General features: G+C 41.0%; 1 protein-coding gene across 1 annotated transcript in view; it reads right to left on the bottom strand.

Moving 5' to 3' along the window:
* Nucleotides 1-17,473, bottom strand: part of c1qtnf12 (C1q and TNF related 12) — a 47,610-nt gene extending 30,137 nt beyond the window's left edge. Inside the window, exon 1 of the mRNA XM_061735217.1 lies at nt 16,300-17,473. Coding sequence (XP_061591201.1) covers nt 16,300-16,482 — 183 coding nt within the window. The 5' untranslated portion in view covers nt 16,483-17,473. The remainder of the gene's footprint in view (nt 1-16,299) is intronic.
* Nucleotides 17,474-19,337: the final 1,864 nt, after the last annotated feature.

Raw genomic sequence — 19,337 nt, 5'->3', positions numbered from 1 at the left:
ATAAACTTGCTGATGATGGGACAAGACTGGGTCATGTAGGAATACTGTTGGGCGTTCACTGTCTGTGTCATATGAAATAATGTGATCATGGGGATGAAGAAAATAATGAGTATGTCAAGTCAGAGGCGTCTTTTCCGAGTGTCCCCTGAATGCAACATCATCTGTGCTTCTGATTGCAGATTGACAGCACCTGGATTCCTCACTAGATTTACCCCTGCTCTCTCCTACTTTGTTGCCAGATTGTCAGCAATTCTAGCCCGCCCCGTAGCCCACTCCATGATTACTGCGTTGGGTGTTCAGACCTGTTCGTCCTGACCCCGGCTCTCGTCTAGCCCTTTTGGATTTGACTACTTGGCCTCTATTAGCGGTGTAACGATACACTAATCTCACGATACGGTACGATACACAATATTGAGGTCACGATAACGATACGATATTATAGCAGTATTTTTTTAACAACCTTGAATGAGGAACATATGACTGGAAAAAATTATCTTTTATTTGAAAGACACAAAGTACAAAACAATGCTGTACGTTTGTCCTATTGTTACAGTTTGTAATGCTTTATAACTGTTTAAGTTTTAAAGAGAAAGCCAGGACAACCATTTTCCACAAACTGAACTAAAAGTAAATGTCAGGTTTGCATTATCTTCAGTTTCATACAAGTACAAATATTTTGTCACAAACTGAATAGTTTCTCTCATGTTTGACTTGACTTTTTTCTTTTCCAGAAATGTAACAACTAAAATTAAATAAATAAATAAAAGTAAATAAATAAACTATGAAAAGTCCCAAACTCCAAATGCAACATGACTGTTATTGATCTTGTGCCAGAGCTCAGAGCTTCACCTGCTCCAGCCTGAGGCCGTAAGGTGAACCCCGGTATCGTTTCATCCTCCCTCCTTTGGGGACGACACAATCTTTACATCATAAAAAAGATTGATTCATGCTCACCTTAGAAGTAAAAGTTCAGAGCTCAAAACCCCCCACGAGTCCCGTGATCGGGACGCAAAACGGTCCTACTGTGTCCACCAAAGTGTCAAGACACGGGAGCAACCTTGGCCCCCGGTTGCTCCCGGTTGTCAGGCTAGCGCCGTTGTGTATGGCAGCTCCGCCGACGGCCGGTGTGTGAATGTGTGCGTGTGTGGGTGAATGTTTGCAGTGTAAAGCGCTTTGGGGTTGTAGGAGTACAGCTGGAAAGCGCTATATAAGTGTAAGCCATTTACCATTTAAGCCATTTACTAGTTTCTTCTGAGCGGAGTCAGATTTTGGTCCGCGGGTCGAGGTCGTCACGTGATCCTGCTGCACCAATAGGATGTTACTAGAAAACAATATATTAATATTAATAACCCAATATCGCGATACAGTTTGTCACCTCCACGACATGTATCGTGACGTTTTTGTATCGCGAAATTTCGTGGCACGATATATTGTTACACCCTTAGCCTCTATTGGATCTTCTGGTTTTCGACTCCTGGACCAGCTCGTTGGATTAGTCTCATCCTTGCCCTCTCTGGTTTATTCTGCATCTCTAGATGATTATTGGATTGGATTCCAAATATTGGACTAGGCTCCCTGGACTATTCTGCACATTATTGGGTGGATTGCTTAGTTACTGAAAACTAATAAACTCTTATCTGTGAGAATTTAAAATGTTAGATTAGGACCATACACCTTTTGGCTTAAGACCAATATCTGAAAGTGATTTTATCTATACTGTGCAGTAGTACATAGAAAGAAACTCTTGAGTCAGGACCAAATGGCTGATATGCCGTAGCAAAACGTACTGGTTCCTAGCTACCACTGCAGTGTATTTAAAAAGCAATCAAAAAACGCAAGGCACATCTTTGTCCCTTTCTGTTTACTTGTTTCTTTTTCATCTCCTTTTACGCTGCTGGCCTTTTGCAATCAACAAAAATGCGCATTACGGCCAACGCTGTGTCCGCTGTGTTGTTTGTTGGGTCAGTGCACTGCAAAAACTCTAAATCTTACCAGGAATATTTGTTTTATTTCTAGTTAAAATGTCTCATTTTTAGTCAAAAAATCTCATTACACTTAAAACAAGAATCATTACCAGCAAAATAACTTGTTATTTGACAATTTCCACCTGTTTCTAGAGCTGGGTATCATCACTGACCTCCCGATACGATACGATACCGATACACTAGGTCCCAAGACGATACGATTTCCGATATGATACGATTCGATATCGATATTCTGGTTACAATAACGGAATAACATGCTCCTTCCACGCGCCACGTCCGGCCAGAGAAACCCCACCCTGTCTGGTGAAGCAGCCTGCTCACTCCTCAAGTAAGGAGGAGACTTGAGCTCAGTGCAGGGCCTCCCGAGGTTGGTAGGTGGAGCAATGCCCAGGACTGACTTAGGTAGGAGCACTGGGTGATAAACTCGGGGAAAAAAATCGTGATTAAAAAAAAAAAAAAAAATTAAATCGATACTTGGATTTATGTATCGATAATCGTTCCTACACATGCATATCGATAAAATATTGATATATCGATATTTTTAACCCACCCCTACCTGTTTCCAGTAAATTTTCACTTGAAATAAGTAGAAAAATCTGCCAGTGGGACAAGATTTATCTTCTCATTACAAGGAAAAAAATCTTGTTCCACTGGCAGATTTTTCTACTTATTTTAAGAGAAAATCTACTTGAAACAGGTGAAAATTGTTGTTTTTTCCAGTGATTTGTTTTAAGTGTAATGAGATTTCTTTGACTAAAAATGAGACATTTTAACTAGAAATAAGACAAATATTCTTGTTAAGATTTATGAGTTTTTGCAGTGTGGTTCTTGTGTGGCGCCTCGGTGTAATGGAGACGGTTCCTGTTAGCGGTTCCTGTCCAATGGGCTTTGTTGTTAGCACTGTTGCCTTTCCAGCTAGAGGGTTCCTGGTCCCAGCCCCAGGTTCTTTGGCTTTGTAGGAGCCAAAACAGCATTTATGTTTTTATTAAAGGAATATTTATGATTTCACCACTTCCCATATTTTTGGTTCTAGTTCATTGATTTGTTTTGGCAGTTTGGCCACTGATTGGCAGGCTGGCCGCTGAGTGACAGCTTGGCCACACCCATGTAATTGTGGGTGTGGTGCCAGCTAACAAAGGGAAGTGGAAAGAGTTTGTGGGACAATGTTAGTTGGGAAGCAAGCACAGTTTTTTAACCACAACTCACCGTAGAATCTCACCATAGCATTCTCATACATTTTCTTTCTTTCACATAAACTAGAACATACACTTTGTGCTGGCTTATGAAGTTTTGTAGGATATTTTGAGTTTATTTTCCCACAATGACTGGCTGCATGGTGACTGGATCTGGATTTACAACCAAGGTGTGTTAAAACCAGAGCTGGGTAGTAACGAGTTACATTTACTCCATTACATTTACTTGAGTAAGTTTTGGGAAATGTTGTACTTTTAGGAGTAGTTTTGAATCACTATACTTTTTACTTTTACTTGAGTAGATTTGTGAAGAAGAAACTGTTCCTCTTACTCCGCTACATTAGGCTACGTTGAGCTGTTACTTTTCTTTTATCCCTTTTATCCGCGTACGCGTCAATCTCATGACATCACTGGGTGATTCTTTGGGAAAAATGTTTGTTTTTGCATGTTTTGTCACATTTACACAGACTCAAACACACACAGAGTTTCTATGAGTTCATGTTTGTTCTAGTTCTGCCTGGTTAAAAAAGAAAAGTACAAAGGCTTGACATTTTGTGCTACTTGTGCTTAATTTATTTTTTTATTCTGTTATTTTATTTATTTTATTTATTAAAGTACTTGAATTTACTTTAAGATTATTTTAATTTAAGCTATTTTTTATTTTTTATTATTTTTAATTAATTTTATTATTACTGAAGATGATTATTTTGTACTTTTGTCTGTTTGAATGGTTGTGTTAAAAAAATAAATCAGATGTTACTCAACAGTTACTCAGTACTTGAGTAGTTTTTTCACCAAGTATTTTTTATCTTTTACTCAAGTAATTATTTGGATGACTACTTTTTACTTCTACTTGAGTCATATTATTCTGAAGTAACAGTACTTTTACTTGAGTACAATTTTTGGCTAATCTACCCACCTCTGGTTAAAACCCACTCTTCTAAGGCTGGGGCCGTGGCTATATTGAACAAAATAGCCAGAACAGGCTTCCTCAAACATTAAAAACATGAACGTCAGGTGAAATGGTCATTCTAAATTACATATAGGAGTGAATGTGAGTATGTGTGGTGTTTTTTTTTGTGTGTGGCTTTGCGATGGACTGGGAACTTGTCCAAGGTGCCTTTCGCCCAGAGATGGGACAGGCTCCAGGAGATCATTATGACCCTGCACTGGAATAAATATGTACAGATAATGGATGGCTTACACTGATATAATGCATCAGCTAACTATCTCCTCTTTAAGATCTTTTAATTAGGTCCAAAGACCCTTCACCAGTCGACACAAAGGCTACATTATACCCTTGTAGCCAGGGGTGGACTGGCCATCGGGCATACCGGGCATTTGCCCGGTGGGCCGATGATGATTTTGGGCCGGGCCGGGCCGGCCCAAAAAAAAAAAAAAAAAAAAAAAAAAAAAAAATTTTTTTTTTTTTTTTTTTTTTTTTTTTTTTGGCCCGGGCCGGCCCAAAATCACCATCGGCCGGCCCGATTTTGGGCTGGCCGATTTTTTTAATTTTTTTTGGCCCGGGCAGGCCCATCGGCCCATTTGATTTTGTTTTTTACCTGACAACAACTGGTACCACTGGCCGATTGGTTATGATGAGTTAGATTGGTTATGGGCTGAAGTCTCGCGCCCCAAGGGGCCTCGCGCCCCAAGGGGCCTCGCGCCCCAAGGGGCCTCGCGCCCCAAGGGGCCTCGCGCCCCAAGGGGCCTCGCGCCCCAAGGGGCCTCGCGCCCCAAGGGGCCTCGCGCCCCAAGGGGCCTCGCGCCCCAAGGGGCCTCGCGCCCTGGGCCGTTTTTTTTTTTTTTTTTTTTTTTCAAATTCTTTTTTTTTTCAATTTTTTTTTCGTTTTTTCCCTCATAAATATCAACAGTCACGTTCCATTACAGACCTAAATGTGTACTAGTCTGTGCATATCAATAAATATATGTGCAATGATGCGCGTGTCTGTTGTTCAGTACAACTGCGTCAAACCAAGCGCAGACACAAGGTGCTCTGATCCAGACGGGTGGAGTTGGAACAAACTGTCACACAATGTCGAGAGAACGAGACAGAATCAGGAAATTTCCATCAGGGGATGAAAAAAGAAAATGGAAGAGTTTAATGCCTCTCTGAAAGGCTTGTTTGATAAATTTGTTACAAAAATCACCGATCCGACCGGGTCTCCAGCAGCCGTGGGGCCCCGCGTCGAGGCAAGCCAAATGATGATGAGGCAGGGGAAGTTATCCAGTATTTTGCTAATGTGAGAGTTAAAATTGCGCATATAGACACCCGATCCGACCCGAAAAACCCCCAAAATTTTGGCCCCCCCCCAGCCTGAAAATCACAGGACTTATCTGTGGTGGTGAAAGAAGTCAGCAGTATGAATTTGAAAGATGTGTGAGCCTCCCTTCATGATAAACAGAGGGGGAACGCATTCTGACAGCAGTATTTCACGCTGTCAGAATGCGTTCCCCCTGTTTAAAATGGGTTAATATATCATTGTAGATATCTGAAATGTTGTTTTTGACTAGGAAGAATTGAATTACAGATATCTGCAACACATATCCAGTCTAGCTATTAAATGTTAAAACAGCTTGGTCTACTCAGAAACAGTACTAAGTACATCTATAACGGGACTGGGGGGGATGGTGTAGGTTTAGGTTTATTAGACAAGAACATACACACCAACAAGACAGTGTACAAGCGGTGTCACAAGAACGTTTGTTTTCATTCATAGGCTTCATTTTCTTTCCATCAATACCTGGTGGGCCGGTCTAGGCTCAAAATGCCCGGGCCGATTTTTTGTCCCAGTCCAGCCCTGCTTGTAGCTAGTCGAGGTGGATTTTGTTTAAATTAAAGCTTTTATGTTCTGCATTGATTAAACATCTTATCTGTTTATTAAAAATGTATATTAGTTTTTTGTAAATACTGTACCTCTCACTGCAAAAACACAGGTCGCACACATGACGCTGCACTGCAAAAACTCAAAATCTTACCGGGAATATTTGTCTTATTTCTAGTTAAAATGTCTCATTTTTAGTCAAAAAATCTCATTACACTTAAAACAAGACTCATTACCAGAAAAATAACTTGTTATTTGACAATTTTCACCTGTTTCAAGTAAATTTTCACTTGAAAGAAGTAGAAAAATCTGCAAATGGGACAAGATTTATCTTCTCATTACGAGCAAAAAAATCTGCCAATCCACTGGCAGATTTTTCTACTTATTTTAAGTGAAAATCTACTTGAAACAGGTGAAAATTGTTGTTTTTTCCAGTGATGAGTCTTGTTTTAAGTGTAATGAGATTTTTTTTTTACTAAAAATTAGACATTTTAACTAGAAATAAGACAAATATTGTCTTATCTTTTGAGTTTTTGCAGTGCTGTGCCCCATTTAGTATTCAGGGATACATAATGATGCCCAAATGTGTTGCTTGCCCTCACCTAGGCTTCATTATTCTCCCTCTGCAGTTCCAAAAAGCACCACTGAAGTACTGGTGGTATAAATCGTTATCATGGACGTGTTTGTTTTTGAGCAAAGTTTAAAACGTAAAGCTTCATTCGTAAAACAGGAAAAGACCACAGAAAAAGTTCTGTTTGGTTTCAGTTGAGTAAGACTTGTTGGTAGGATTTTACTGCATCAGACACATTTTCATCTGTATCAATTCATCGGCCAAGAGGAGGAAAAGAAATTCTCACTTCATCTATCCCTCCTCTCCGGGTCATCCACTGTGTGCGTCTGCTTTGAACGACTGCTATAGAGCCATAATGAAGGGGCTTGTCACGGTCACGCGTGGAGCCCTGATTCTATAGGTGTCATGGGAAAAACACAAGTCAAGCCGAGTGGGGCGGCGTAAATACACCGCATGAATTCAGCAGAGACAGACACACGACAGGTGAAACAGAGGAGAAACACATCAATATGAACCTTTTATTGTACTGCTCAAAACTCAAATTAGGAATCCTGTTAAAACAGGTGATTTGATCATTGTCATTGGATTGATGCACTTTCAAAGTGGAAATGTTGGGTCATGGTGTGGACTGTTTCTGTCACTCATAATAAAAAAAAACACCACATGGGCATGTTTAGGCCCTGTTTACACGTACCGGTAGCAAAAACTGTGGTGTTTTCATGCGTTTTGGCCGTTCGTTTACACGAAAACGAAGCTCAAAGTCACCAAAAATGATCATTTCTGAAAACTCCGGCCAAAGTGGAGATTTGCAAAAACTCCGTCTTCACGTTTGCTTGTAAACGCAGGGAAATGGAGATTTAGGCTTCAGAACGTCAGAACGTTATGAGACAGAAACATCACCACACTGCAAAAACTCAAAATCTTAACAAGAATATTTGTCTTATTTCTAGTTAAAATGTTTAATGTTTAGTGAAAAAAAATCTCATTACACTTAAAACAAGACTCATCACTGGAAAAAAGTGAAAATTTACTTGAAACAGGTGAAAATTGTCAAATAAGTTATTTATCTGGTGATGACTCTTGTTTTAAGTGTAATGAGAGTTTTTGACTAAAAATGAGACATTTTAACTAGAAATAAGACAAATATTCCTGGTAAGATTTTGAGTTTTTGCAGTGCAGCGTCATGAGTGCGACCTGTGTTTACAATTAGTTTGGCCACCGTCAATATTTTCTTGTATTTTACCTGTTTTATATTCTAAAGTCACACTTAAAAGTAACTCCACTTCTCTGTCACTCCAAACGAAAGACTCTGGTTCATCTTGGAAGTAACTGGAAGTTACTCGTGTCATTTGCTGATGTTTTTTTCCAGGATTCTGATTGGCTAGCATGACTTTATCTTCTCGTTACACTGCCCCCTGTAGGTTTGGCTGCTCATAGCACCTTAACAGATATTTATGCGGGTTCGTGTAAACGAGGATATTTTTCAAAACGTAGAGGGGGAAATATCCGTTTTTGTAAATACCCTATGTGGAAAAGTGGCCTTAGTGTTAAAACTTGTGGTGGTAGAAATAGTCCCTTATTATAATTCAGTTTACTAGTCCCCAACCACGGTGCTTGTTCCTTCCAACAGCTGATAAGAAAATTAATGATTCCATCCATCCATCCATCCATCCATCCATCCATGTTCTATACCCGCTTTATCCTTTGCAGGGTCACGGGGGTCTGCTGGAGTCTAACCCAGCTAATTTCATGCAAAAGGGTAGGGGTTCACCCTGGACAGGTCGCCAGTCCATCGCAGGGCCACATATACACAAACAACCAGACTCACTCACACCTAAGGGCCATTTAGAATCACCAATTAACCTACTACGCATGTTTTTGGACTGTGGGAGGAAACCGCAGTAACTGGAGGAAACCCACGCAAGCACGGGGAGAACATGCAAACTCCACACAGAAAGAACCTGCTGGGCCTGGGAGTCGTACCGGGAACCTTCTTGCTGTGAGGCAACAGTGACTACGTTTCCATGCATCAATAACACTTTTAAAACCTGAATATTGGCAATAACCCGGTTTTGCACGTCCATGTAAACACCAATAACCCCTTTGAATAACCCGAATTTGCTCATATTCCGGTTTTGAAAAACCCCAATATGAGCCCTGGGTTACTCCTTTTAAAACCTGAATATTGGGTCATGTAAACGCCAAACAGAATATCCCCATCAAACGGAACAGGAATGTGTTTTCTGCACATGCTCTGTTCACAAGGAATCCTGGTCTTTTGAGTCCAGGAAGTTCTTATAAACACGGAGAAACCAAGACCAGGAGGAGACTAATCACTTCATAAATGTAATGAAGGATATGAACATTTCTGCATTTGTAGACGGTAGAAAGTACCGGGATAGAAGATTTAAAAGAAGGTGAGACAAAAGTTGCGCGAAGCAGCATTTGTTTAGAATTTGGATACAGGAAGAAGAAGCAGAAATGACGGGAATTGTGTCATGATGTTCTCCGTGCGTCGCTGGTTTGATCCAGATATCCCAAATGATTAATCACCATGTAAACGGAATATTCCCAATGTTTCAGTAACCGGAATATTAGCAATAACCCCAATTTTGACTGCATGTAAACGTAGTCAGTGCTAACCACCAAGCCACCGTGCTGCCAAATTATGATTCATGATTTTAAAATTAAAACAAATACAAATTTGCTGTTATAATTTGTGCATAAAGTCCAATTTGAATCCAGTTATCAGGAAGGTTTCTTCTTTTTTCTTTTAAGCAAAGGGTCACAATACAAAATTGTTGTCCCACTTTGACACACTGAGTGTCTGAGTGTCAAACTGCTCCTTTTCCTGCACAACCGCTCTGTCTGCTGATTCACGGCCACCACTGCCGTCACTGTAGATCACTCACTGAAGCCTCCAATTTTATTACCCGGAGAAAAATGACTCTTCCACGAGCACTGCTGTTAATGTGTTTTTTGTGTAGTTTGGGGAAAATTAGGTTGAATTTATTTGAAGCAATAAAATGGGAAATATTTCCTTGGGGCAACATGCCATCAAAAACACAAACACAACTGTTAAAACATGTCTCTCACGCTGCAACCAGATACTGTAACCCTACTCTTCTGGAAGGCAGCTCCTGAATTCTTCCATGTTTACAGCTGAACTAACTGTATCTCAGCTTCGCTTTAATCTTATCTGTTCTATCTGTTTGCACACACTAGACAAAATGAAACATTTTGTTTCTGATAAAAAATGTTGTACATGCAGGTTTAAGGTTTAGCGGGATGATGGAGAGGCTTTTTATAATCATTTGTTTTTACATACAGCCACTGCTCCCTGTGCAGTCATCCATGCTTGAGTGGAAGGGCCTAACCCAAGGCCGACGATTCCCCCGCGAGGCAGGGATCCCCCGGCTGTGAGGGATGAGGGGATCCTGCAAACATGCGTGCATCTCCGTCGTCATGCATGCAGCACCGCGTTCCCCATCACTGCTCTTCAAAGACACGGACTACCTTGAGGATTTATCACACAAGAACTAAACGCAGTTAGACATGCAATGTTGACTCTGCTCTCTTTTCACTACATTATTACACAATTTCCAAACACTGGTGCAAGACCTAAATACTTTATCACCCCATGAGGATGCAATCATCAGCTCAACACATTCTTTTGGAACACATTTGGAACTATGATTGAAATATTGTCATGTTATAAAAAACAGTTTATTTTCATAACATGGTTTGCGTTTAGCTTGCTGTTTCTAACTATGTCACTGTTAAGTCAAAAAAGCTTTTTTTTTACGTTGTAGAGTGGCTGAAAAGTTTGTGCATATGAAAAAAACCAGACCATCTTGGCTTGTCTTTTGATATAACAGGGCAATATAAACTTTAAAAAAGGTGCAATCACCCCATCACATCTGTTTTGTGTATAAATTATACCTTTAAAACTCGGCTGAGTGCTAATTTTCCCCGTGGTAGGTAAAATGAGCTGTTGAAACGCAGCAGTAATCCAGATCCGTCTCGTGTAGAAAGAGGTTTGTCACATGGTTTGACTGTGAGCAGTCAAACCATGTGTTAGGGGTTGTCATTATCTCCTCCTTTTTTTTTCACAATTCATTTAACGGTGTTACATAAGAACAAAGAGTATTCTTTTTTTAGAGGTTCACTTTTATTCAAGTACTTTGTCCATGAATGGTTGGGTTACAAGCACTTGGAGAAATCTGATAAGTGGTGATGCAAGCAGGGAGTACAGCACATTAAAGTCGCCTCTGTTACAAAGAGGGGCCCTGCTGGCAGAAATGAGGTGTAATATTATAATTGTAAGGGACTGGTTGAAAATAAAAATCTTCATCCCTATTGTGTTGTCATTATCTCAGACTAGGGCTGTGCGATTAATCGATTTTAAATCTAAATCGGATTTATTAATCACAATCGATGTTACAAAAGGAAAATCGGAAAATCGATTTTCCCTTTTTACAGCTGGCTGCATTACAGACAGAGCTCGTCTAGTCATCTTTGTTTGGTCAAGAAAATTGTAAATGTTGTCACTTTACTAAATTCTAGGAGGATTTACAGTATCTTTCTATTGCACTTCATTCCCAGTAGGGAAATTTGTTTACTATTTTTATTTAAAAATAAAGATAAAATATTTGAAACAATTTATTCCATTGTCTTTTGTAGTTTTACCAAAGAAATCGAAATCGTAATCGAAAATCGGGTTTTCAGAGAAAAAAATCTGGATTTTATTTTTGTCCAAAATCGCCCAGCCCTATCTCAGACCAAGCCATTTTTCTACATGGAAACAGCATAGACTGTGTTTGTACTGCAGCTCAGACTGAAGGAACAAATGAAACACTGGATTTAGTCTGGGCCTTTCTCATTTGCACAAATTTCAGAGTAATGGGTTGGAGGCTTTTTCATACCTTCAACATGTTTGCAGATGGGGTGGGACTTTCTGTTGGTATACTTGGAAAAAGAGGATGCATGTTTTAGACAAGCCATAGCTTTTCTTGTAGACGGCTGCTAATCCCATGTTTTTGGTGCCTAAACCTCACCAGCTGATTTAAGGTACCAAATCTTCGCCAAACAGAAAGCAAAGATGAAAGTCACTAGTGAGTTACAACAAAACTAAAGACAAACTACATTTTGTCAGAATGACAGAGTGAAACTCCACTACCACACCCTCCAGTCTCCCACTGAGGGCTGTTCACCTGCATAGGTGTCTGTTTGAAAAGAGGGAAAGAAAAAAAGTGTTGTGAAACTGCATTTCAACACTGAATCTGATTTTAAAGAGACTGCTCACAAATACAGACCCACAGATAAAACATCCCTCACAGTTTCACAAATGCCATGACCTGTGTCGCTCTGCACAGATGAGACTGGTATTAAGATCTGGAGCCACATTTCCCACCGTTTAGCGGCAGTAATTCAGTCACATGCCGGTGTTCTCCTAGTGCCAGCCCCTAACTCAGATAAACGGGGAGGGTTGTATGAAGAAGGGCATCCGACATGAAACCTGTGCCAATTCTACATGGTGGAACATGATGATCCGCTGTGGTGACTCCTCAAAGGGAAAAGCCAAAAGAAATTGCTTGCTATTACACGTACTAGTGCTGTTTTTAGTTATTTGTTTTTTCAAAAAGACTTAATGCACATTAAGTTACATTAAAAACACATTATGCAAACCACCAACATTTTTCTCACATGAACAGCCATGTGTTTATGTATGGTCAATGCCAAATGTAATGCGAATTAAAACCCAAAATCTGAGGATGGAAATCCAAAGTGTGTGAACCAAAACCCAGATTCTGTTACCAAGAAACCAAAATCTCTAACCGAGAGTGCAATCATCTTTTTTGGTTACACTTTTTCTTTTCTCGCCATTAGTTCTAAAGCCATCTCCATTTTTGAACCATCTGTCTCAGTTGTGCTTTTTATTTTTGCAGTTGCAATTTCGAAAAGGAACGTAAAATCAGTGCCACGTCGATCTACGATGGAGAGTTAACCGTCCTGATGGAGATCTAGCTCGTCGGCTGAAGGATTCAGTGAATTGAGCCATTCAGCAGCTGATGAGTTAGATCTTACGTCCCGCCTCCTCATATTTTGGATTTTGATTCTCAGATTTTGAGTGTGCACATTCTGCGTTGAATTGACGGCATATTTATGCTTCTCTACAATAAACTTTGGCTGCACTTGCAGACCAAAAAAAAAAAGACAATCATACCTTGCAGAAAAACACCCAAAGACCTCTCCATACTTCTCTCCTACATGACCTGTCTGGTTGGTTTCGTTTGTGTTTTCTTCCTCACAGTTTTACTTGCAATTAGTGAATACTGCACAGCGTAAAGGCCAGTGGATTTCTATCTTTTTCTATAATCAATTCTATCACCAATTTACTGGCTGTCATCCTCATCAATCATCTCAGCCTGGGTTGTGTCATCTCCCATATGCAATATCTTCAATAACTGGAAACAGATTAAATCAAGTTTGTTTGGACGTTGTCGTGTTTTGTGGAAGTGGACACGTGTAAAACTCCCCAACACTTTCCGGGCTGCAGGACATTTTCATCTTTTGATAGTCAATGAATACACATATTCCCTTTACCTGAGAAGTCCGACCTCGGAATGTCACGCTCAACTTGACAGTGTCGAGAGTGAAACTCTCTAGATATCAGATCAGCCAAATTCAGACGGGACAGTGCTAGCCATTGTTCAAAATACCAAGTCACCACAGCACCACATTCAGCATTCAGCACATGCAAACAGCATAACAACAAATAAAAAGGGTTTAATGTAAATAAAATCAGACAGAACCGTTATAAACAATATGATTAACTGTGTTTGCTTTGCTGATGTGAGTACCAGGCATATCAACTTCTGACGTCAGGGTATAGTCCATATTTCACCAACTTTTAAAATTGGAATTCCATCTTCAGACATGTTCCATTTGAAACTTCCCACGTGGAACTTGGACATTTAGAGTATGTATAAAGTGCACTATAATTCATTCCCAACTGAGTAATGCGGTGCCAAGTGTAAGATGTTTCTTTTTGATTTAACAACTCTCAAAACTTGTTTCCAAATTCATTTGACTTTTTTACGATACCAATCACAATTTCTACGGTTTTAACGATGGATGAGCAAGCAAACGATAGCTGAGCTCATGCGTGAGAGAAGGTTTCAGTAACCTGAAACTAGCTGCTTTTAACTATTTTCAGACCTTTTTATATTAGGCCAGTATCAAAATAAATAGTTCTTCAGTATGTAACCGAATCTGTAGATTAAAGAACACAGTTGCTTTTACTTGAGCTAAAGAAAGTTGACAAATCCAGATTCTATGAACATGACGGGGCACATGATCAGACTCAGGCAAGATTAAAGAATTTCTATAAATTTGACATGGAGCCAAAGGGGAAAAAGTAAAAGCGGGTTAAAACTCCAAAAGTTTTGGTTACTTTTTGCACATCTTGATTGGACATAACGGTGGTTGCTGTCCAGCGTGTTGAAAGCAGAGGTCAAAATCAAACCACACGGACTTGGGGCAGTGCATGGCATGTGTGAACGGTGTGTGTTCTTACAGTGGCCCTGTGTGCTGTGCAGCTCTGCCTCGTCTCTTATGTGTGGCTTTATCCTGACGGTCCCACACACTGCTGCATTAATCATCTCTAGGGATGAGAGAGAGGAAACAAAAACCTTTGCTTCGGGCTAAACCCAGCTATTACTCAACACAGCAGCCGTGATGTTTCACTCCACTCCCTCCATTACAGCCATCACAGATCTTCACGCTCTCAACAGTGACAGATTCTTTATTTTATGAGTGAAGAGCAATAAGCCTTGTACCTTTTTGACATATTGCACTAAAAGTAAAGTGTACAATGGCAGTCCGGGGCGATCATCATGTCACCAAAACAAAAAAAGTTCCTCCCGCAGCAATATCCCAGCAGACCCTACTGTTGTGATCACTTTCAAATGGAAAATCTCCAGAGGAATGCAGCATACAACTGTACGCTGCCAGCGGCCCACACAGGGGATTGGCCAGATAGAAATGCCATCATAAGAACAGTTTTCCACTGGCCACAAGGGAAAAAAAATGTAAATGTGGAGTGTAAATGTTTGGCTGGTTTGAGAACACAAATTGCTTGCCAAGACAGCTCCAATGGACGGGCTGTTTTCTCTGAGACCTAACAGATGTGTAATAGGATAAACTTACAAACTACCCAAGAAAAGCAAGTTTACCACTTTTCATGGTGTGTGGCATGTTTTTTTTCTCTTTTTCTTCTTTCTTTTAATTTTTGTTCAACAGAAACCCAAATGGAGTGGCAGCAACAAATTCAACCTTGAATATGTCCACTTCCACGGATGTCAGGCTTAAATTTCAGGTTCCGAAGGGAGGTGACATTGTTTGGCAAAGTCACTATCTGGCACGACGCCGCATCTTTGGAGTGATTATGTCATTAGTGTCTGATTGTGGGAGATGAGATGAAAGGAATGCTAGAGAGGGGGCTAATCCTCACTGAGGTGTTCCCTTTCAGGGCCCTTTCTGTGGGGCTTTGTGAGGGGCTTACACGGCATGCTGCCCAACTTTTCAGGCCCACACCGCCCCTATCGGATGTCCCAGACACAGCGGAGTCAGACTGGAGCTTGTGCCTGACAGAATCAATGGGCTGGGAACAACATCACCACGGGTCTCTACGTATCTGCCCGACCACATTTTCCCAGGAGTTACATCACAGCCCCCCCTAAGAAGGATTTGTGAAGACACCCTGCTCCCTGTGGGACCGAACGGAGCAGTGAGACCACAGTGGGGGTTAAATCTTCAACAGGCTTCACGGCTGACACAAGGTCATTCTTCATAGCTGCTGCTTTTACACGGCCAACCAAGTCAAATAAACACCAGCAGGCCACAACCACCTACAAAGTGTTCGGAAAGACACAAAGGAGACCTCACTGTGTGGTTTCAGCGTGGGGTGTGGGTGAGGGGTGGAGGCGGCGGTAGAGGTTACCACGAGATCCCAAAGCTGGTATATAGGGCAGTGAGAGTTACATGAGAACGCCAACATAATGGGTGGGCTGAAAGAAAAACAAATACCCTGTTGGAAACTCTCACAAATATGCAACACCAACAATAAACCAATAAATAACAGAGTCATGGGCCAATTGTTGCTCCTGAAAATGGATGTGTACCACAGTCATGCTGTTTTGCAAGGGAAGCATGTTTCTAATGAAAACAACATTGTTCTTGCAATGCCGACTCCTTAACTAATGTTCTTGTTTTCTCCCTGGGAAGTAGAAACTTGTTTCTTAAAGTGTAATCCTTACAAGTTAATTCATTGCTACCGTGGCAAAAACCTCCTATCTTGCTCTTCACTACATCCTAATTTGTCCTCAAAGGCACATAAATTGGTGCGAGACACCCGCGGTGCGCACTAATTGATGCATTGATCGGCCTTCCGATGTTCACATTCCCAGCATTCTTACAGAAGTCATCCATTAAGAGTTTCACACACTTTTGTCTGTCACACCGTCGGAAGCTTGACCTGTGAGGGCACACCTGTCCTGAACGGCTTTTACCTTTCACTGCGCCTTATTTCCACTGCACACAGCCTTTTTCTGACCACAAAATCTGCACATCTCGTGCACAACTGATTTCTCACTCATGTGAAACACAGAAACACGAACATGACAAGCTTAAATTCTTTTTTGAAAGAAGTGATCTGGACTCACTGCCTTGCTGCCTCCACCGACCTCCTCACTGTTGGACAGAGTGGCGTTGTATGCCTCCGTGCGCTGTGGAGTGGCCTCCTTTGGCCTCTTTCTCTCCTTCTTGGCATCCACCCCATCCAGAAGGACACACTGAGTCCAAAACACTGCAGCTGCCACGGCCAGAGGCCCAACCCCACACCACATCTTCACACTCTTTCGATCTGCACCGGAGTGCCTGCAGAAACAAGTCAAATCTTGCGGGGGGAGGACCGGTGGTGTGGTTGAACAGAAGCAGAGGATGCCCACGAGGCTCGCAGACACAAGCGGGGAGAGGGAGTCTGGAGGAATGTAGCTTCAGGGACTCCTTGTCCAAGAGACTGTCAGACTGACTGCTGCTGCCGTTCCTCCCCTCTTGATGAGCTCTCAACCAGCACAAAGTCGCAGGGGCACTGTTAAGTGTAGCCAGAAAGCCAAAGGAGGCTTACTCAACTATGAAATGTGTCAAGCAGAATGGTCCAAGGGAATGACAGTTCGGCGCAGATCTGACAGCAAATAAACCCATTAGTGAGATTTTTCACGCTTTCTGCTCTGTCGGGGGGGGGCTAGGTGTTAGAAGGGGGGGCACAGGGGGCAAATGAAGAGACAGAGAGGAGGGGTGTCCAAAAGCTGATGCTGGACTGGAGATGGATGGCAGTGTTCTTTCTTTCCCCTCACTCTGCTCTGCGGGTTTTGTTGGGCTTTTTTTTTGTTTGACTTTTTTTTTCTCACACTGGGCAAGGGATCCACGTTCCAGCACAATGGCGTGGCGATTGGAAAAGCTGGGAGATCCACGCGAGCCGAGCTTTCATCAAGACGATGCAGGCGAGCGTTCAGGTGAATCTATCTAAGCCTGCAGGTCTGCACAAGGCGCACAGAGGAGATGAAGAAGGTCCAGGATTCATTGGATTTCAGCCTTCCTCTTGCCTTCCTCAAGTGTAACTTGCTCTTCACCGCTTTCATAAAAACAATACAGGTAACAATGTTGTCTTCTGCCTCACCTGATACAGTTCAGGTGCAGCTGGCTGACTTCTCCCACCAAGCCCAAGTCCATGTGCAGGGATTGAATGGCCGGTAGGTTCCCTTTAGCCTGCTCCGCTGCACTCCCTGCTGCACTCCCTGCTGCACTCCCTGCTGCACTCCCTGCCCTTCTGCTCTCCGTGTCTCCTTTGCTCTGAGCGTACAGGAGGGTTCACAGTGGAGTTTTATCATCTCCCATTCTCCCTCCCCTCAGCCCCCTCTCCCTGCCTTGTCTCTCTCTACTGGCAACCCTACAAGCTTATTCAGCTCTGTTTTATCTCATAGGAGAAATGCTTGAGCTGAAGAGGCTTTTTTGGCAGGGAATGAAATTATTTGTCCGTCACTTGTATAACTTTTTTGTGTTGGTAACTTTGGCTCAATACCAGCCTACTACTGAAAGCACATGTTTAGATTCGTGTACATTTTTTGGACCAGGGGAGATTGTCCTGTTTGATGTTGTTTGATGGCATGCCAAAGAATCCCGAAGAGGCCGTATATAACACTGCATACCTGTTTGTGTTAGTCACAGTTGATGAGCAGCACAAATGCTCATCTATCTGGAAGTAGAATTGTTTAATTGCAGTTATAAGTAATACTTAAATGTGTACTGTTGTAAATGACTGGTTTGAATAAAGAACTTATGTTGTGACCGAATTGCTGGCCTCCAAATTCCTACACTAAGCTAGATGTGATCAACTCTCAGATGCTTATTAGGACGAATGATTTTAGCTCATGAAAACTTTTAACTGATGTTTTTGAACTACTATCTGGTTTGTCTGCCAGAAAGCGTGTACATTTTAACAAACAACGCCATCTAGAGGCACAGCCCTGAATTACAGCTATCTGACCAGTAGCTTTCCACAATAAGGCTCCATTCTTCCCAGCTGTGGGAATATGCAGTGGAAAACTGCAGCCAAAGAACTAGTGAGAAACATAACCATCCCGGAAGCTGGGTGATTTAATTTAGAAAATATATAATATTTAAATATAATATTTATTTCAAAATTAAACATGAAAATGATGATGTTTGAGCTTTTGCTACCAAATACATCACACATTCTTGCATAGCTCATTTGTGACTTTATACTTAGGCAGCCAGTGTGATCTCTTTCCTGGCAAATCCAAGCATGTATCAATTGATTTTAGTGCTTTAAAAAAACAACATTTGGTATAATCATATTGAAAGTGCAGATTGTACTGATCAAATCCAATATCAGGATCAGGGGCTGATGTTGGCATAAATTACTCACTGGATATCAGAATGGCAGAATTAATTGAAAAAAGAATAAATATACAGGACTGTCTCAGAAAATTAGAATATTGTGATAAAGTCCTTTATTTTCTGTAATGCAAAAATGTCATACATTCTGGATTCATTACAAATCATTTGAAATATTGCAAGCCTTTTATTATTTTAATATTGCTGATCATGGCTTACAGCTTAAGAAAACTCAAATATCCTATCTCAAAAAATTAGAATATTCTGGGAATATTAATCTTAAACTATAAGCCATAATCAGCAATATTAAAATAATAAAAGGCTTGCAATATTTCAGTTGATTTGTAATGAATCCAGAATGTATGTCATTTTTGTTTTTTTTATTGCATTACAGAAAATAAAGAACTTTATCACAATATTCTAATTTTCTGAGAATAAATCTTAAAACTTAACCTGTTAAGCTTTTATTGTTGAAATAGCCCTTATTGATCTATCCTGTTCAGTTGAAGCATTGCTGCTTTTAACTTGTTTGAAGGGTTGGATTATGTAGATGTCTTTTTATTATTCCATTTAAAAATGGCAACACTGATAACCCACATAGGAGCAGTACCAGTTATCAGGGAAGGCTATACCAAATTTGAAGTATATACACAACAGACTAACCAAAGCAGAAGGAAAATGGTTAAATGAAAATATAAATAAAAAGTAAAACTTTATATACAGAACAGTGGTTTAAAAAGCTAGTGTCAGGATGAGAGGGGTTGGCTGCGTTAAAGCCTACAAT

This window comes from Cololabis saira, chromosome 12 (genome assembly GCF_033807715.1).
Source record: "Cololabis saira isolate AMF1-May2022 chromosome 12, fColSai1.1, whole genome shotgun sequence".
Classification (NCBI taxonomy): domain Eukaryota; kingdom Metazoa; phylum Chordata; class Actinopteri; order Beloniformes; family Belonidae; genus Cololabis; species Cololabis saira.
This window is presented reverse-complemented; position numbering and strand designations above follow the sequence as displayed.